The sequence below is a fragment of the Lineus longissimus genome, chromosome 11, assembly GCF_910592395.1.
Source record: "Lineus longissimus chromosome 11, tnLinLong1.2, whole genome shotgun sequence".
Taxonomy (NCBI): domain Eukaryota; kingdom Metazoa; phylum Nemertea; class Pilidiophora; order Heteronemertea; family Lineidae; genus Lineus; species Lineus longissimus.
The window spans coordinates 935,136-955,916 of record NC_088318.1 but is presented as its reverse complement, the minus strand read 5'-3'; the positions used below and the strand labels follow the sequence as shown (position 1 = coordinate 955,916).

Below are 20,781 nucleotides of genomic sequence, written 5' to 3'. Positions count from 1 at the left end.
GTTCACGTTTTCACATGTAACGTGTCACTGTTCACTTTTCATGCGTGACACGAAGAACGAACAAGTCATTTCCAAAGAGCGGGCTACATACGATTCACGAGGTCACTTTCCACCCTTACGTCGTGTTTTCAAGCCCAAGTCAGTTAACTCGTGACAAGTGAAACATGACAAGTGACAACGTAAATCCAGCAATGTATGTCCTCCGGCCTAAGCTGAGCAATGATTTGTTCATTGGTGACCTTCTAATAAATGTAGTACCACGGCGTGACTCCGTCTTAAACTGCATTCAAATTCATAAGCAGATGAAGCCACTTCCGGTCATCCACCATCATGACCCACCAAGTCTTGACAGTGCATGAAGTCCCGTATATACTGCTCATATGTTTATACCGCGTTGAATTAGTGATACCAACTACATGGAACCTAGACGACCATCAACCGGAATATCGCATTTTTTTCATAAAAAACAATATATTCTTATGGTTGACTATTGTCTGCTGTACTCCGCAATATCATTGACACATTTCAGATAATTTCTTGAAAAGCTATTGGAAAATGTGACATTTGAAAACAAAACTGAGGGCATTCCCGTACACCAGGTAGCGGCGTTTGATATTCTTTGACACAGCCTTGCGTGGGTAGATTATGAGATTTGTATAAAGAGCAGTTTATTCTTATAGAACATTGCTAAATCTTCTCTCGCACGCATTTGCTTACATGATAGCATTCATCAGCGCAATGCTTCTCTCGCTGTATGGTGTCGTATTAATATAATGTATGGATTTAGAAACACACTGATGTGAAAGCGGGATTCTAGAAGCTTGATACTTCTCACCATGCTGAACATTGAGTTTGTTATTGGGACAGAGTGTGATGACCTACATGTTTTGTAATTCTTTCTCTGTAACGTTTGCTACTACACCTATTCATCCCTCTCTGTATACAAGTATAAGCATTAAGTTCCTCCTTGTTTATCTTGGTCTGAGGTAAATTTCATTTTGGCAGCCAATAGACGAGTACATTGTACTCACTCTCAACATACACCTGAGACCAATCTCGGACACTACACTCTCTTTACAGATTCTACCATTTGTCAACAACGTCTATACCATATACGCCCTAAAAATGCAAACTTCGTCTTTACATCAGCTACATCACAAAATCACGCTGTTATCTATTAGCTCCATCAATATAAAGGCGTGATGCTATCAATGCTTCTAGCACACCATCCATGGTTACTCAACCAATTCTGAATCCCTCACGGCACCTCCATTTAACCAGCACTGCAATATCCTGCCACAGTATCAGCCATTCCCTCCTATGTCGCTCAATTCAATTTGTAGCTGGTTAGTCTTCTCGACATTTAGCGTCGATCACAATTTCCTGTAGGCTGCTTTCTATCTTATCAGCGTGCCTCACACGCAGCCATCTGTTCTGTGAGCGGCCAATAAAATGAGTAATCACTCTGGCTTTGAGCATGAAATATCACTGGCTAATGATATCACTGACAATGCATGTCTGCCGACTAGTGCACATGCGGACGACAGTTATGAGAATTGTAAAAGAATGTTTTGCAGCGAGTGCTTTTGGCGCAAATGTGATAATCGTCGGGTGGAGACGGAGTGGTTGTAGTTGGATTGGTTTGGGGAAAATGGGAAGGGTTGGGCGAGGGAGGTCTTTATGATTGCTTAAAGACTCCAGCTATTCATGAAATACAGTAATAAAAGATGTTTTGAACAGCAGCCACGGAAGAAAACTGACAATATTCTCAGATTTTCAGCTATATCTTTACAACAGTACAAACGCCATAGTCGCCCTAAGTCAACACCCCTCTACCTTTTCCTGTCAGATCGTTAAGATATTTTTTTACCGCTGTCCCAATATAGTATTTTCGAACCTTTTTCCTTTAATCATAATCGCTTTATGACATGCTGTGTGAGTTGGCGGGCATGTCTAGACCAATATGAACACAGACAGACACTATGTTTAACATTTCCTTTCCTTTGATCTCAGGTTTCCTGGCGATGGCAAGTGGTACTCTTAGCTGATGTTTCAATAGCCCTCTGTTAGCGGTGGTTTAGGCAGGTTGTGGTTGAGAGAGGAGACAACATATAACAAATGAAAAAAACATTGCTCTTCTAAAAATCGCGGTCGTCATGAACTTCGAATCACAGCATAGTAGGTTGTTGTCATATCTCGCAACAGAGGACAACACAACATTGCTTCCACACCTTCCTAACCTTCCACTGAGACCAAAAGCCTCTTTTCTACCTTTATGCTCAAAAGGTACAAAGGTCAGGCATTTCGGCTCAGGCCAACGCCACATCACAGACCCCAATTAATATCCATAGTTATTCTTTCTAACGAAAGTTCTGTTATTTTTAAAACTCACACATGACAAATGCTTGAATAACGGTCTTGCCAAACACAGCATTCCTCAGTAAGTTAAAGTGGTTATTAATGGGCTACTTTCGCCTATTACATCAATATTTATGTCTGAAATGGTGACAGCGGACTTTAAATCTTCCCTCGACGACAGCTTGTTTTCCAAGGTGCTTTGATTCATTGAACAGTATAGAAATTGGATTTATTTCCCTGAAGGTTAGAAGTGTGGGCGAAAGCGCAAATGATATTCTTATTGAAAGCGATGTATTTTGGTGTCACCAACCATTGAGGTTTGTTTGAAGATCTGTTTCAATCAATGGAATTTTGTGTTGCTTATTTACTGAAGAGACTGCATCGTGGGAGTATTTAGAATGCTTCTGATGTGTGATCGTACACCAATCATTTTTCTGTACTAGCTTGTCGAAGTAGCATGGCGGGCACTGAGTTGACGATTACTTTTGGAGTCTGTACTCAAGTAATCTACTCGTGGATCTTTATCTGTTGAAGCTACCATTATCTATCAAGTAAAGCTTAATCATACCAACTGGTTTCTTAAGTGGGTTTTCGATATAAATTGTTCAGGCAGTTGTTCGCCGGGATAGTTACTTTAAGCGCCACGTTTCGTTGTCTCTGGCCTGTTTCTGTCTCCTGTTTCTCCATTTGATCCCAAATCCGTGCTTTCCATTCAATGTCTCTACCACTGTCACCCTGTTTATTCTAGCAATTACAGTCGGACTCTCTCGTGCCTGGAGCAGCAGGCGATACGGCGACAAGGAGTCACCTCATTTCCGGCACGAAACCCCCCCGCTCCCAGATACATGTCAATCCGCAATGTTTAAAGACACTGTGGCGGCGTGAATGCACACGTTTCTTGAGATGGTCGTGTCTCCCTCGTTCTGCCGCACTAAGTCAATCAAGGCCTCATTAACTCTTCTTTTGAATTAATGGAAAGCAATTGGTCCATTTGGAGTTGGTTATATCCGTGTACTAAGGCAGAGGGGTACAAATCAGTAATGAGGGAGATATTTTCAAAATGCACGTTCTCTGCTCTTACGGATTGAGTTTTTGAGTTATGGTCGTAACATCTTTAAGTAATAACCGCCTAACTTATTATTCACAGATGTTTACAGTTTATATGTTATACGTTATAACCACCTGTTATGATAACTCACAGCCCTCGTCAGCGAAGGCAGTTGTTTGCAGCGTCATTCCTAATTAGTTGTAAGATAGCCGCCTAACTTATTATTCACAGATGTTTACAGTTTATATGTTATACGTTATAACCACCTGTTTTGATAACTCACAGCCCTCGTCAGCGAAGGCAGTTGTTTGCAGCGTCATTCCTAATTAGTTGTAAGAGACACCATCGTGAAAAAGTGGCACGCTATTTGACTCTTTTGTACAACATAATTATCAACCTTCCCTTATTAGAAGATAACCTGGAGGGTGATTTAAATTGAGATTTTTTTAGGGGACATAACTGTTCGTTCAAATAAAGTCTAAGTCGCCGGTAAGAAAGTTTTCTATCAGATCGTAAGTCGCGTTTTTCAAAATACTTTTTTATCAAAACTGATGATGAAGATCTAAAAAAACCAGCTGAAGAAGGTTTAAGAATATTTTATCAGGTTTCCAATATCCATCTTTTATGCGCTGATGAAGTTTGAATCCAGCTCTTCCTACACAGAGTTATCTTCCCCCATATCGTAGGTAGTGAATGGGGTTATGGTTTGAGGGGAACATATTCGGTGAGCCAAGCGTCAAACAGCTATACCCGTAAATTGCAAAAGAAGTAGCGAAGAAGCGGCTGATTCATTCATATTGCGATTTTTCCAAATGATATCAGCTTATTAGCAAGCTATGAATCACAGGCGTTTCTGTATATTGTTTCCAAAGGCTCGCTTAATGGAAAGATCAGTTACATCTAGGCTTATCTTGACATTCATTATGTCTCCTGTCCGATGTCGGTAGCGCAGAGTGAGGACACCTCTCGATGTTCTCTTTCGTGTGACTGTGTCTGTACACGACGAAATGTCCGTCATTGTGAAGTATATCACCTATTTTCCTTGCTACTATCTTCCATTTGAATGATTAAGGGTGGTTAATGCTATTTAAAGATGTAGATTTGAACGCAATGGAAGCACCTCGTCTTTGGAGTACTGGCATTTTGTTCGTTAGTTATTCTAGAGAGACCTCAACCAGAGATTAGAGTAGCGAAAATAGAAATTCTATGTTGATCTCGACTTCATGTATGACTACTAGGTTCCAGATTCCTGTCACATCCGTTCAACACCGACCAAACCGCTATTCATGCCTCTATTCCAGGGGTCTAATTAGTAAAGATGACTTCCAGTAATTTACATGGTCACGAGTTGCAATTTCAGTCGTGTGTAATATCGCAGAAGATGCGGCTCTAGGTGCAGAGAATTTCAAATTGCGTGCGCAAAATTATTATCCAGCTTGAGAAAAGAGCCGCGTATGGCTTCTTTCTCAACAAAAGCTGGAAAAGATCAAATCCCATTCTTCGGACTTTATGACTTCCTGTCACAAAAAGACCTTTCACAAAGACAACAAATTGATTGAGGAAATGGTCGCGGTTTCTTTAGTTACTGTCGTTGCCATGGTGCTTTGTACCCAGGGGATACAAAGGATGTGAATTATGGACCGCCATGATTGAAGTATATGGGTGAAGAAGATGGGGTGTAGGAGTCGCTAAAGGGAATGAATTATGCAAAGAATACGTTGTCTCTATTCTGAGAAACACATTTTTCAGTGCCGATGAATAATGGTTAATATTAAGAATTATTTGCTGCATCGTATTCTCTGCGAAGTCACTGATGGAAAAGTGCAGAAAAGGCCATTCGCAAAGAACTAGTGGATATATTCCCGAGAATTGCTCATTGGATTTGGTGGATATGTTGGTAGTCTTGTCCAGTAGATAGAAAAAGTGGAGAGGTTACAGAATAATTTGGAGCTTGAGCCAGGAATATTGGAGGGATTACATGAAAATGTATAGCTTCGGTATGGAAAGGAGGAAGGGTTACAGAAATATCAGAGCTTGAGTCTGGGATGGCGGAAGGGTTATAGAAATATCAGAGCTCGAGTCTGGGGAGGTGGAAGGGTTACAGTATGATTTTTGGTCGAGTCTGGGATTGTTATTCATCCATGTATCTCTTCTGGCTTATTGATCTGTATACCCCAGCTATCTGATATTCTCTTCCTCCCATCGCGGGCAATAGTACATTCAATTAGTAGGAGCAGGCGGGGAACCTTGTGAATAATGGAGATCTTCCGGCAGACAGGGCAGAGTCAGGAAGATCGAATATTGAATCGAACTACACAACTAATGATAAATGTTAAAAGGCTGACAGTTCAAACTTCTAAACCAGATAAGAAGTTTGGAATGTCATGGGATGTATTGTCTGGCTCAAAGGGATTCTATCTTGCGCTTATATTCATTGAGGAATAGGCGGTCATATAGAGTCTTTATATAAATACTACAACATAATCCGCAAGAAAACATTTCGGACGGACACTTTTTCGAGGGGGATATTTTCGACTGCTACACCGGCCAGACTCGTTTCTTGTCTGCAAGATGGTAATTCGACAAGCCCGTGCGCTAGAAACTTATGCGCTTTATAAAAAACCAAACACAACTTTTTATCGCGAGGCATTTCTTTCACTACTCTCATTCTAAGCAGTGACGTTGACATTTCAGGGTTGAAATATAGTGGTAGTTACGTTTCTTCCGGTGGAAGCATGTTGTCAGAGTTACACTCCCCACGCCTTGACAACCTCAACTTGTGTATTGTTTACCGGTCAATGCTGAGCATGCTTCAACATTGTTAGGTTGACATCCATTTTGCATGAGTAGCATGCTTTCCGGCGTAGACTGTTTTGTCAGCAACTTCCTAAATGCGTTTAGGCAAGATACACACTCGAAATTATCGAGTACTTTTCCTTTAACAGGCCATATGTTTATCACGAAAAGATCTCATGAGAATTACCTTAATATGAAATAACAAATTAATGCTTTTCGCTATTGGGGAAGGTTTGACAAAGTAACTTCTTCAGTTGTATTGTATGAATATGACCAATACATGTATATAAATTGAATGAATGTCCAAAGTCAAGGCGGAAATCGCGCTTAGCCTAGGCTTCCACTCCTCCAGGCGTTGGGTTTATTTCGATATATTAAAAGTCATTGGCTTCGAAATTGTGGTAACAAAGCTTTTAAAGCAGTGTGTTCGTTGAATCGGTCCGTAATTCTTAATTCGTTTTGGCGGCATGTTTCAGTCGTGAACATAGTTCCTTCTCCTTCGCTCCTCCTATGTTGGCGACGAGAAAAAGAGGCAGAAACCCTACCAGTTACTTTTAACTGCAAACCTTTTCTCGATTTGCATCTAACATTAATAGCTGCTTGAAAAGTCGATACTGCCAACAAAGGTTTTTAAGGAATGTCAAAGGCTAAAGAGGCACTCTTTTGTGAAGCAATTCGAGCAGATGCGAATGGATGAATTCCCAGGCATCAGAGGCTGGTATTATAACATCACCTTTTGTCAGTCAGCAGTATATAAAAGCATTCACTGCAGTTCAATCGGAAACGTACTCATTGACGACTTAAGATGTGTAAGGTAGCTAAGGCTTATGTAGGAAGACTAGTTTGTGTAGAATTGAGCCAAAGATGAGTGTCTGTATTCAAATTCATCATGCGAATTGCCAGCTTTGGTGAAAACGAGATGTACTTTCTCTCATCATTCATGTTTTGTTATCGGATGGCATGAATAAACAATGAGAATAAGGGTGAACAGATGCCAATACATGTACTGGCAATAAGTTTCTTCCGATGTTGCTTGTTGATGATACCCATTGGATGGTACGAACAGTGCGAGAATATCTTTATGGAGTGAGTTCCGTTTCTGACTTTTTTCTTCATTAACTAGGGATGACCAGAAAACAAGTTAGATTGGCATGTTCCTCTGTGTTCTGCTGTTAAAGATCATGGTATCTTTCTGTGCTGGTATTGAAACAATGAGATATGGGGAATATAAAACAAATGTTACACTACCGCTGGCGAAGAAACCACTACAGGTTACTACACGAAACTCTCGGGGCCATACCAGTGTTCTGCATTCCCCCTTTCCTTTTTTCGATGGTTATCCTGCGGGGTCTCGCTAACCCATTGATCGACTGGCGACAAGTAGATGATCCTGGCGACAAGTAGATGGTCGGAGTTATATAGGATTTACGTTGTCACTTGCCATGTTTAACTTGTCTCGAGTTAACTGCCTTAAGCTTGAGAACGCTTCGTGGGAGAAAGTGACATCCTCAACCGTGAATCGTATGTAGCCCACTCTTTGGAAATCTGATTTGTTCGTTCTTCATGTCACGCATGAAAGTTCACAGTGATCCCGTGATCTCGAACAAATCGTAGCCGAAGATGGCCCATTGGGCTGTAGTGACAAATGCATGAATTCATGGAGATGAGAACAGCGGCAGTCAATTCCACTTAGTTCTCTCTAAAGATATATTGGTATCCTGGACCAGATGACAAGAATACCACGGTGACCATGTTTCCATGTTCTTCCATTTCGCGACACATAAATGAGGTGAGGTTAGAGCGTGGGTGCTAAGCCGATTGCCTCGCCGCAACATGTAATCACCAAGCCTAAACAGGCTGATGGATGTGGCCAAGACATGGCTATGTACACACAACATTCTCAAATATATTGAGCATTGGCTCCCGGTCAATTTTGGCGAATTCACCCATCGATAACATGATCAATCCACCGATGTCGGCAGACATCGAATCGGCAAAATAGAGAAGGTAGATAGCCAATAGATTCTTAGTAAGTGGGTTAGCTTCTATTTGCTACGCCGGGGATGGCGAGGTGTAATAGCGTTAAGGACTGCGAGATAGAAAAAAGTCGAAGATCTAAGACAATTTGTGTAGGAATCAGACCCTGTTTGCATATTCACGGTCCGCGGCTATCTACTCAAACAAATTAGAAAATGCGATATTCCGGTGCCCAGTTTTGGAGTAACTCAATCGTCAGATAACATGCACTGATAGAGACGTACCCCACATCGTTACGACCCGCAATGTCAGTCGCCATTCTAACGCCTCCACACATGACGTGTGCAGTACTTCTAAACATGAATAAGATACACTATACCAATACAGTACGTGTACTAAGCGCGATGATGGGTTTTCAATCATGCAGAATTCATGTTAGGAGGCTTCGTTGGTATACTATATTCTAATATTCTATAACCAAAAGAAGTTTGCAGAGTAAACGATTTCCGTCAAAGAACACACACTTTTTCCTGGGGGTAGTAGTTCCAGTTACTTGGGCTAAAAGAGTCTGATGTCCCTTTTATACTGCGATTATATAGAGTTCGCGTTTTCACATGTAACGTGTCACTGTTCACTTTTCATGCATGACGTCGTTTCGGAAGAGCGGGCTACATACGATTCACGAGGTCACTTTTCGTCCTTACTTCGTGTTTTCAAGCCTAATTCAGTTAACTCGTGACAAGTGAATCATGACAAGTGACAACGTGAATCCCACATAACTCCAGCCTAAGGCACAGGGGCGCCTACTCGATTTCAGCCCAAGATCTACAATAACTTGGCCAGTGTCCATAATAATAAATCACCAGCCATTCGGTAAGATGACTCCATATCCATGAGCAGGCGTCTCTTCCTCATTCCAATAAGAAAATATCAACGGCAAATTTCCATCGAATAATTATAGATTGTTATCATAAACTGAGAAGCATTATATTGGCAACGAGCAAGATCTAAATGATATGATTGCGCTCACAAATACGCTTAAAGGTGTTTCTTGACATCCGATGTATGGCTTCTCCGCTTCATCATAAATTATTCACTTGCGGTACTACGGTCTCTCCGCTCTGCGCCGTGGAGATATTTGCATTCATTTCCACTCAAGCGCATCAGTGCATTACTTGCAAAATTGGTTCATAAACTATTCAGACTTATCGTTTTCTCTCTAAACGACGCTGGAAAAAATGTTTAGGAACAAAATGATCGCTGAACGTAGTAGATATGATTCGATTTGATTGACAAACTCAGATATCGATTTGTATTTCAATTCGGTCACCCCCCCCTCCAGATATTAGGTCACAAGTTGAGGTGGATGTAAGTGTACATGTAAAGCTGGGTTTATATGGGTTCACGTTATCAATTCCACGTTTCACTTGTCACAAGTTAAGTGACTTAGGATTGAAAACACTACGTGAGGGTGAAAGGTGACCTCGTGAGTCGTATGTAGCCCGCTCTTTGGAAACGACTTGTTCGTTTTTCATGTCAAGCATGAAAAGTGAGCAGCGACACGTAATGCACGTTACATGTGAAACATCGCGGCCTAAGGTGTCATTGCCCGACTGGAGTGACTGCTGCTCCGAGAGGGGATGGACTGCAACGTCTGCCCGGGTAATTTTGCCGGAACGTTACACCGAAATTTTTTTTCCGGGAAGCGTTGTGACCCAGTTAAAGAGTGTTTGACTTCTGACAAGAAGGTCGTGGATTTTAGGCTACTGCATCCAACTCGATATTTCCAACAGGCCTGAAATAGCAAAATGGCCTTCGTTTCTACAAAAAGGTTTCTTGATTAGACTGTGTAATGAATGTAAACAACCTCATGACTTTGAGACGATACAGCTGTACAGTATATTGCACTATGTAAGAACTTACATTTGATTGGTAATCACTCATTGTTGTTCTTGCTGATATGAAGGAAAAAAGAAATGCCTAATTCCGGTCTTTGCTATGATAAAGAAACTTTGTATTCAAAACGCACATTCCAGCGGTGGCCTCCGCTGTAAATTGGACAAGACTGGTTAAGTCATGCAAAAAACTCGTAAACTTGCTGTTACCTTGGAAACGGTAATTACCAAGCTTGCAAGTGTGGATGTGCTTTGCCATCGTTGGATAAGCTTATAACGAGTCAATTCTTTAATGACATCGGTTTTGAAACGTTAAGTGCTAGGATGATATATGTACAGGATGTGCAATGTACATCGTTTAGCTATGTATAGAGCTGATGTACACAGTTACATTATTCAACCGGTCCAAAGAGTTTGTTCAGGTTCATGCAAAAGATCTCTGCTGAATGATACAGCACACCATCTGCCGTGAAGTCAACAATTTCATGCTGATCAGCAGCCGGGTTTCATCAGTTATTGGTTTGATTAAGGCAGGTTTTGCAACTATAATGATTTATGTAGGTCTGTGGTGTCATCAATTCGTGCGGGAATTTATTTACACTGCTCTCAAGTGTATCTTTTGAGCACCATTACAGATACCAGTTGACATAAGATCTCGACACTGACACGAGCACCGAGATAAGATTTCGCTGCACAGAACCTTATTACAGTACAACACCTTCCATTACAGATACCGGCTGAGATATGATTCGCTGCACTGAACCCTACCTTCCATTACAGATACTGACTGAGATATGATTCTTTACACTGAACCCTATCACAGTACACGCCTTTCATTACAGATACCGGCTGAGATATGATTCGCTGCACTGAACCCTACCTTCCATTACAGATACTGACTGAGATATGATTCTTTACACTGAACCCTATCACAGTACACGCCTTTCATTACAGATACCGGCTGAGATATGATTCGCTACACTGAAACCTCTCACAGTACAACACCTTCCATTACAGATACCGGTTGAGATATGATTCACTGCACTGAACCCTACTTTCCATTACAGATACCGGCTGAGATATGATTCTGGACACTGAACTCTATCACAGTGCATACCTTCTATTATTCCTTTAACAATAAAATCGCGTGGATGAATCGAATTGAATTCAGTTCCTAGCATCAGTATCGTCTGCAAATCAATTTCATCAGATACCGCCCGGCCGATTCTATGGATAATATGATAGAGTCTTTCCGTTTGATTCCTGGTTTATTCCTTGACTGCTGTGCAAGGTGATTTATTTCCGTGACAAAATATGCGCCAGTTTAAGCTTCATTTACCACCATTTATCTCTAGGATGTTACATGCTACGGTGCGTTCCATCGCCAGTCAGCTTGTGTTGAAGGAGAAGTGTCGCTTATGATAAATAAGAAGTCGTATGAAATTGCAAATCAGTTTTATTCCCATGTCCTTACTACAGGGGCTTCCACAAAAGAAGCATAGATCAAAATGTGTCCTTCTTCATCTCTCCAAGTCAGCATATGAGGCACACCGTGATGTTGGAATTCGACTGGCTTTATCATTGATACGTCTTTAGACAGCCTCATTAGGAGTTCGTTCCGATCCTTGCATGCTGTTTTGTTGTGCATTACGAGAGTTAAGTCAGTGGCCATGATGTCTTCATGGTGGTGTGACTGACTACTTAAGAGTTTCCTTTCTCATAGATAGTACCGATCATTACTTGCTGTCTAAAGTGACGATCGAGAAGGAAGAGCATGCCGTAATGTTTGTGCTGTGTGATTGGTTTGGTTGACTTGATGGGCACAGTTTTCACATCGACGACCACTAGTACCTGTCCACGACATCGCTTTCCTTCGATTATTTGAGTAAATGTAGTACAACAAACCTATACATTCTTGCACGATTTTGATGCCCTCGAAAGAAGACTGCATTTGTGTTCTTGTTGTCTTCATTACTGTCAGTGTCATGTCCGAAGAAGTCGCCAAATAATTAACAAATCTCCTTACCTCCTGTCCTTTCAGGTTCCTAGCCAGACATGTCCACGGAAGCAAGTGTCTAAGCCAGTTGGTAGAAGACATGATTAGGCAGGGTACGTTGCCATCTAATCGATGAACACAAGAATGAGACAAGTCGATGGATACCCAAGACCTCTTCCAAAATAATCAACACGTGATAATGGAGGGCAGGTCTGAAACCTGCCAATGTGGCGGTGCTGATCACCATCGCAAACGTCTTGTGCGTGGCCATGACTGCCGAGGTCAAGGCCAACAACATGGCCGCCGCACATGGTTGACTCCTCTTTATGCATTCACAGCCTCTTTCATACTAAGAACTTTTCACTGGATAGCGGCAATGTTGTTTCTTTTGGATACTAGACGTTTAGCTTCGATTCTGTTTGGAATATTATTTCAATGGAGCAAGTCTGTATCACTGGCACAGGGTAAGTACATATTTATCCTAATGGCATTCACCGAAGTCGTCGTGAATCGTATGTAGCTCGCTCTTTGGAAATGAGTTGTCCGTTCTATCATGGTAAAGAGAGCTGGCTTAGGCGAAAATATCAATTTGGGAAAAAATTACTTGGGTATTTGTTTTATGAGGGTGACGGTATTATCAGTTGCCAAGCTAATAACACAACGTACAAGACGCCTCAAATATGCCGAATCAATTTCGTAAACGGAATCACCCATATTTTGTGTTTATCACATATCAACATAGGGTGAATATTCATTTTTACTTAATATTTCATTGCAATCGCAATAGAGTTGATTGAAACTCTACTTAATGGAAGAAATGAAATAAGCATCTTATTTAGCCGTAACTCCCAGGAGGATCATCTGCTGATGTTGATGGTAATCCCGATATATCAGAAATGCCGAGAGTTTGAATGCATCACGACGTGACTATATAGATATGTTTTTGATGCTACCCGAGACAAATTTCCGCTAAACTCGAACAATCCGGAACCGAGCCTGAAATGCGATAGACGATGCAGCTGAATCCTGTCATCCGCCGTGTAGTAATATCCCACCTCAGGTTCAAATGAGACAAGAGGAGATTGCCCTAATGTTATTATTTGAGATGCTTTTTTGGCGTGACACAGTGTTCCCTTCCCGCTTGGTGAGGAGTATCCCCTCGAGTTCGTTATCAAATTAAACAAAAGACAGAGATTCCTTGAAGCCCCCGGCCAATGACTTTCTATGAGGCCGTGCAAAGAGTTACTAAGCTCGACAGCTGTGGTTCAGTATTCAATGATATACCTATGAGACCTCCGCTTTGAGTGCTTGGGCCTCTCGCGCTCAAAGCCTGTCCGGTTCCCTTGAGGCAAGATACCCCTTATGAAGGCGAAACACATTGTAAGGAATAATCTGTTCGGTCGGTGTTCAGCATGGTAAATTGATCAAAAGGTAAGGAAACGCTGACTCACAAAAACACTCACAATACTACACCGGCAGGATCATGGGTCTCAGATATCCTCATCACATCCCTGGATCTACATGTATGTACCAGGCTCAATGACTTAAATAGTGGACGACACATGCGACATGTCGAGTTGCCCTATTTAGTCTCGTACACCTTGTCAAAGTTCGAGGTACTTTCCGTATCATGTGCCACATGTGATGCTGCTTCTAGTCTTCTTTACTGCTGAAGGAGATCACGTAATCCTGTTCAGTAAGACAACATGATCAGGCTGTAATAGCTGAAGCAATGTTCGTCTTCTTTGTTTCAATCTACAGCCTGCTCGATGTCTCAAGAAGCACGCCATAGAGTGTACTTCAGCTCACGGTAGCGTTCATGGTACCATAGCAAGATTCTTGCCGCCAATCTATAGTTTTTCCTACATGAAATAAGAGCATTATGATTAGGTTTTCAATGAGTAACTTGAGTAAGCAACAATTGCATGCTGCTGTCATATTTAGCCTGTTCTTCATACTGCCGAGGCACAGGCGCGTTGATCATGAGCCGTTAAGGAGATAAAGTCTGTCACGCGTTCTTCTTTTATCTTTTGATGACAGTTACTAATGGGATTAGCACCATGTCAAAGCAAAATTTATATCATTTCTTCATTATAAGCTAAAGTTTTATCCATCACGTAGAGGCAACCTCGGTGTGATAATGCTTAGTGAAGACCAAGTCTAGACTCCCCTTACAGTGGTGATTCTTTTGGGCAGTGGGCTGTACATAGGTGCAAGCAAGATGGATGTGGTGTGGTGTGGTATCGTTGGGAGAAGAGGGGGGACGGACAGGTTGGTGAGATGATGGTTGATGGTGGGTCACTTTTTACCTGCTTTGTTATTTTAGGTCATATGGACAAGACTGGCGGCAGTATATCATCATGTACGAACAATTTGTGGATCAGCCTCGGGGGTGTTTTGTCTTAAAACGATTATTTCCCATCTACTCTGTATAATATGCATTGTGGGGATTGCTTTTACGCCAACTTCAACCCCTTCTCAGCGCAGGCATATCAATAACCATAGTAACACGTATAAGGGATGGTTAGGCATGCAGGTTTTACCCTATCGTCAACAAAAACGTTGGGAGTCGGTAATGGACAAGGTAAGCACATGGTATGAATGTGGTTTTGCCTATACATCCTTTATCGCCGGTCAATCATAACAGCATTGCTTTTTTAGATTCGAAACAGTGATGAGTTTTCTTTCTCAGGTTTTTGTGGGGATATTTATTCGCAGAACTCAGACTCCTTGCCGCTCGTGGTAAGCAATTCAAGAATTTTCTTGGCGGATGGTATCAACTTTATAGCGGTGCAAACCAGCTGATCTTTAAACAGGTGACAAAACAACCCACTACAGATTACCATGAACGTTTTCTAAACAAAACAAACTGCTGAGAAAAAGTCAGGTTTTAAAGCAATTTGTATGGAATTGGTATTGAGAGAAGCTGTTCGATTCATAGCATATTCGATTTATTGCTTTGGGATTCACATTTATCTTGGCGGATTCATTGGCTGCTAATCGTGAGTGTGTCAGCTTGATTTAAGAACTCACAATTACTGATTGTGGCATCTGGTTTCGTACCAGTTCGTATATCACCGCCAAAGCCACAAACAGGTGCAACACCTGCCCTAAGCGAGTATGATCGAGTTTCTTTTTGATAATTTAATCGTCGACAGAGAAAAACGCGAGGTTTGAAAGAATCCATGGAACGTGTTGATGTAAAGGTAAACTTCTCTGTTCCGGCTTCAGCGATGTTCTACACGTTACCTCTGCTGTTTTGGATCACAGGTCTACATGTATTGTTCACCATCATTGGAGAGAGGGGGTGATCCCAGACCTTTTCAAATGTTCCAAAATATTATTCTTAAAATCAACGCACTGCATCAGCCAAAACTGTCAAGTTAAGTTTGATGTGCAGGTAGCTACTTGGAAGAACCCAGATAACCCGTTAAATTCTTGTATATTCAAAACGGAAGGAAACTAGGAGAACTTTACCACCATGTACAGGTGTTTTGCCGAAGGCATTGAGAAATGTATTGGCTTTGCCAAGGTTACGATATTCTAATAGATACACGGTTCAGTCTGCAGAAAGTAGAATACATGTACGTCTGCTGTCATGCCTTTTGGTGACAATTTGCGGTTTGGCTAGATATTTCCGAAACCTTCTTTTCTTGTGAAGACATTCATGTCGCCGTCGTCAAATATTCTCATATCCCAAGAAGAAAATACTTGGATACAATCTCTTGTTAAATATGAAATTATTCGTTTCTTTCTATTATCTAAACACACTGACTTTGCATACATTCATTGTATGTAAAGTCATTAAAAATGGTACACACATACACACATGATCGACCAAAACAAAACATGTCTTCACCTTGCCCTCTAGCACGGAACTGACATTGAATAGACGCATTACGTGACGCCATCACCTCACGAAAACAAAGCCTGGCCGGGGTTACTCTTTTGTTGAAGGCCAGGCATAATCATGTTATGAATTAAAGGCGATGTGTTAATCGAATGGTCAATTGCCATTGTTAAGGTTTATTCAATCAAAACCTTCTATTTGAAAGAACGTAGCGGGCTCTGTGACTTATTTCACGGTGTTGATGATGACACGATTTAGGACGTCAATGGGTATTTCAGTTTCAGCAACTAGCATGACATTACATCAGTGTGCTCAAAGCTCAAAGCTTAAGTGTGCATCTCAACTGGCCGAATTGATGAAACATGTCTTCTTCTCCAGATTATTTAACCACCCACCCTCTTTCTACAACTCAGTTTATAAGCTAATCGCCCGCCCCGCAATAAACTACCAACGTTTTCGACCTCCTTTTGTCCCTTGATTGCTCTGTACCTGTACTTTTGCGACTACTTATAAATACGACATAATAAAAGCAGGATCATCAAAGAGCGATTGCTCTTGCGCACCACTTCCTAACCATCAGCAATATCGTTTGATCTTCCGACTTATCTACCTCGACCCCAGGAGGTGGATTGGTGACAGATTGTTAATCTCCTGTATGAGTTAGGCAGTTGTTGAAAATATAGGAAAATCAGCGAAAGAAGTTATGTAGGCAGGTGCACGAGGGTACCTGACTTTTATCCTCTGATCTCCAAATCTCCTAAAACAATCATCGTCATTCTAATCCGCTTACGAGGAGATTGTCAACGTATCGAGGAATCTTAACAAAATGGATTTAGCTTGGAACGTCAGGTTTTTTGGTACTCAACGTTTATGACACAATGTTATTTATTTGGTGACAGAAAAATCACAATGGTGCTTTTCATGCAGACACCGGTGGCTGGTCACATCGCCACATTGGCAAATCTGTTGCTTATGCTGTTGATACAGTCATTGGCAAATCTATTGTTTATGCTGTTCATACAGTCATTGGCAAATCTGTTGTTTATGCTGTTGATACAGTCATTGGCAAATCTATTGTTTATGCTGTTCATACAGTCATTGGCAAATCTGTTGCCTCTGCTGTTGTTACAGTCATTGGCAAATCTGTTGTTTATGCTGTTCATACAATCATTGGCAAATCTATTGCTTATGCTGTTCATACAGTCATTGGCAAATCTGTTGTTTATGCTGTTCATACAGTCATTGGCAAATCTGTTGTTTATGCTGTTCATACAGTCATTGGCAAATCTATTGCTTATGCTGTTCATACAGTCATTGGCAAATCTGTTACTGTTTATATTCGGTTGGCACCAATGTTGCGAATGCTGTCATACGCCATGGTGATCGTTGGTCGTTCTATTGCTAATGTCCTAGAAAAGATTTTGCTCTCCAGTTAGTTCTTGGTCAATACCAGCCTTTAATCTGGCGTGATATAGTAACGAGAAACCGTGTTGACATCACAGGGAGCTTTGCTCATTGCTGGTCTGCTCGCCTGGAAACTTGTCAGAGGTCATTAAGTCGTAATCACGCTTCATTATCTGCTCTTTACCGCAAGGCGCTCCAAGGCTTACGTATTGGAAAAGTAGTGCCTCTCAGCTCTTTCGAACCACGGGCGTAGATCGACAATTCAATTCAAACACATACATTAAAACTTCATTGATTCTAAGCTTTAATATCGCAATTTAAAAACAATTGAATTGGGCTTCAGTAAGGACGCTGCCATGACCATATTGGAAAACCAAGACTTAGCAGGGATGTTATTACATTGAAATATGATATCATATTTTATCGGAGCTGTTTCTGGCAGTGTTTGACAGTCGTGTTGTCTGCTAAAGCTAATGAAAAGTTAACATAGTAATAGTCATCTACCATATAAGTTTACCCTAAGCAATGGCCTATGTGTTTGAAGCTGTTGAAGCCTCTGCCTTTAGAAACATGAAGCTTATTCTTATAGGGCTTTCCTCACTGTCACCAACATGAAGCACCATGATCCAGCCATGGTCGAGAACAATGCAATTAGAGTTTTTTCTCAGCATTCCATTAGCGGTGAAACCGTTGAAGGAGACGTTGAGAGAGTCAGTGACAGGCAGGTTTCGGACAGAGTGACCATTGCCTGCCTCGAACTGCCGCTGTAATGGCCAGGTTAATGGCTGATCGATGAGATTGGGGGAGTGTGAAGACAGTTCCAGTTGGCTCAGCGGTATCATCAACATACTAAAACCGATGTTCATCAGTGTGATCCAAGCTTGATTAAATATATTTCAAACTTCAAATGATATGATGTGGCTCGTGTATACACACTCAACGCATGCAATGAAGTTGAGAATGGGATGCACAGCCATGGCAGTAGGTTATACATGTACTTGATTATACACAGAACTTATGTTTAAGGCACAACGATATCAGAAAGAAAATACTGTTTACGCGTTGCTGCATCCCTTTGCGCTGTATCTTATCTGCATTTTGTTAGACGTGAAGGGAAAAGAACATGTTCCGTAAGACAATCAGTCATAGCTGATAACGAACAAAGCAGGTTGCTGATAACTTACACGTGATATTGCCAGAGAAGCCAAACAGCAGGGGAAGAATGCGTAAAAATTGAGCTATTTTGGCTTAGAAAAAGTTCTTTCACTGTAGTATTATTTCTACTGCATGACCATTATTTTAGTGTTTGTCTATTCGTGAGAGTACAAGATCAAACTGTCAGCGTGAGATATAACATCATTACTGTGACGGTTTGGGACCCTCACATTCGCCGCAAATAGCCAACCACTATAGACGGGGCATTGTATGACTGAACTCGGCAGTTTGCCGGGTACCTTTACGGGAGTTTTTCCGCCGCTACACACGACCGAATACTTGCTTAACCGTAGTTTTGTAAACCGTTGACTGCATTTTAAACTCGCCATATGTTCAGTGCGTCAATAGCACTTCAACATTCAATCTCCCGAGGAATTTCGCCGATAAATATGTTCTAGTACATGTAAGTCCCACCTTGGGAAAACCTATCTATCCTTATCTATCAGCAGTATATTGTATTGTTGTCTTATCATTTACAGTTCCTACCACATGCTTTCATTTCCTACGTCGGTGCTACTCTTTCAGCAACTCTGTTGGTTAGTGATCGCAGTAACTGGTTTCCTATAAGCGGTTTGACAGACAGCCTTCTCAGTGGTTGCTATGGCTTGTTCAGTTTCCTTGAAAATCTCTCGTCCGAACTGATGTTTGATAGTTGCTGTGTTTCTCTAAACACTGAAACATGTTTAAATATAGTTGAATATATTGGCATAACGCTGTTAATACCAGGGTTGCTTGCTCTACTTCTTCCTTACGCTTTACCTGCTATGTTACTGAACCATGTTTCAACGGTGAAATACTCTTGATCAGATCTATCCCATCCTTAATGCCAGGTTCGTTTAATCTACTCCTACCGACGATGTTGCTGAGCCCGTGGTTCCAGTATCATGCACAAAGACACTGATAGCTAAGCATGATTGATGACAGACGATCTTCCTCTAGGCTACAGTGGGATTGTCAGATGAATTAAAGGTCGGAAAAGCAGCTTTGACTCCTTTCCTAGCATCTCTTTGTTTCCTAGAGCAGCTTTTCGAATGTTTTCCCCATCGTTTGGTTGTAGCTGTCACAGGAAGTACTTCTTTCCTCTTCAACTGTCGTGGCTTCTACATTTCCCTGGGCTGCCTACCTAACATGTTGCACGCACTCCGCCATGACCTCCAACTTGATTTGATGATTGCCAAGCAGCCAGTGCACCGCATCACCCAAACAAACAACTATAGTCAATACTTGAAGTTGAGGTAGAAACGATGGACGAGCAGGCAATAAAATGGAAGTTGAAGGTCTACCATTTGACGGTTAGCATGCAGACAGACCTCTATGTAACATCAATTAGTCACAAGGGCCTTCGATGACGATAGACGAAATTCAGACGAAGACATAGCCCGGGTCTTTTTAGCCTGGTGTGCTATAAACAAGACAGGTCTCATATGGGGATGTCGACTTGGGACTTGACCGATGATGTCTTGAATGAGCGATCCATGTAGATGAAGAAGAGCTACTATACCAAGTGTGGTTAAGTACGTTGAGATGGGTCAGAGTCGAGTATTGAGAGCGGCTCTCAAAAAAAAAAGTCATACATGCGCTTCCTTCGTCTTCCTCAGACGGATTATTTTGCTGTTCTTCATACCACTCCACAGACAGCTACTCGACTTGACATTTCATATATTTTCCTATTGAACTAGACGTGAGTGGTTTGCTTCTGCGGAAGCGGATGTTAGCTTCGATAGCTTCTGATGCTCATATACATGAGAATGTCATGTTAGAGTGGTTTGAAGATGGTTTGCTTCCAAGTTCACAATATTGATCCACAAACTTGTTGAGTTAAAAAAGACAATATATTCCGTGGAGAGCTGAGCGCCAACAGCAACATTAGTAACTGTATGAAAAATATCAGGCCATTCTAATGGAACTGGACGAGTTTCAACGTGTTGTGTTAAGTCTTGATTTGTTTCAGTAATAAACGCTCGAAGAATATCGAACGTAAAAGGTTAGCTGTCCACTGGAGTTTTTCTCTTAAATCTAAGCCAGAAATAACATATTAACAGCCATCAGCAAGAGATGACATCATCGACCCCTCCTCAGGACCAGTGAAGCCCTACAGAGCGTTACTAGGACAGAATTATTTCATTAGTACGCGATATCGCTCAAGCACAACTAATCTTGGTTGTCGTATTCACAGTTCTGCCGAAAATGTAAGGGATGACGGGTTACGACATGAGCGAAATCTCGTTCGATTGAAATAATA

General features: G+C 41.5%; 1 protein-coding gene across 3 annotated transcripts in view; it reads left to right on the top strand.

The window, feature by feature from the left end:
• Nucleotides 1-20,781, top strand: part of LOC135496212 (uncharacterized) — an 82,588-nt gene that overhangs the window by 10,781 nt on the left and 51,026 nt on the right. For all 3 annotated transcript variants that reach the window (XM_064785396.1, XM_064785395.1, XM_064785394.1), the window contains exon 2: nucleotides 12,116-12,534. In XM_064785396.1, coding sequence (XP_064641466.1) covers nucleotides 12,228-12,534 — 307 coding nt within the window. In that variant the 5' untranslated portion in view covers nucleotides 12,116-12,227. The remainder of the gene's footprint in view (nucleotides 1-12,115; nucleotides 12,535-20,781) is intronic.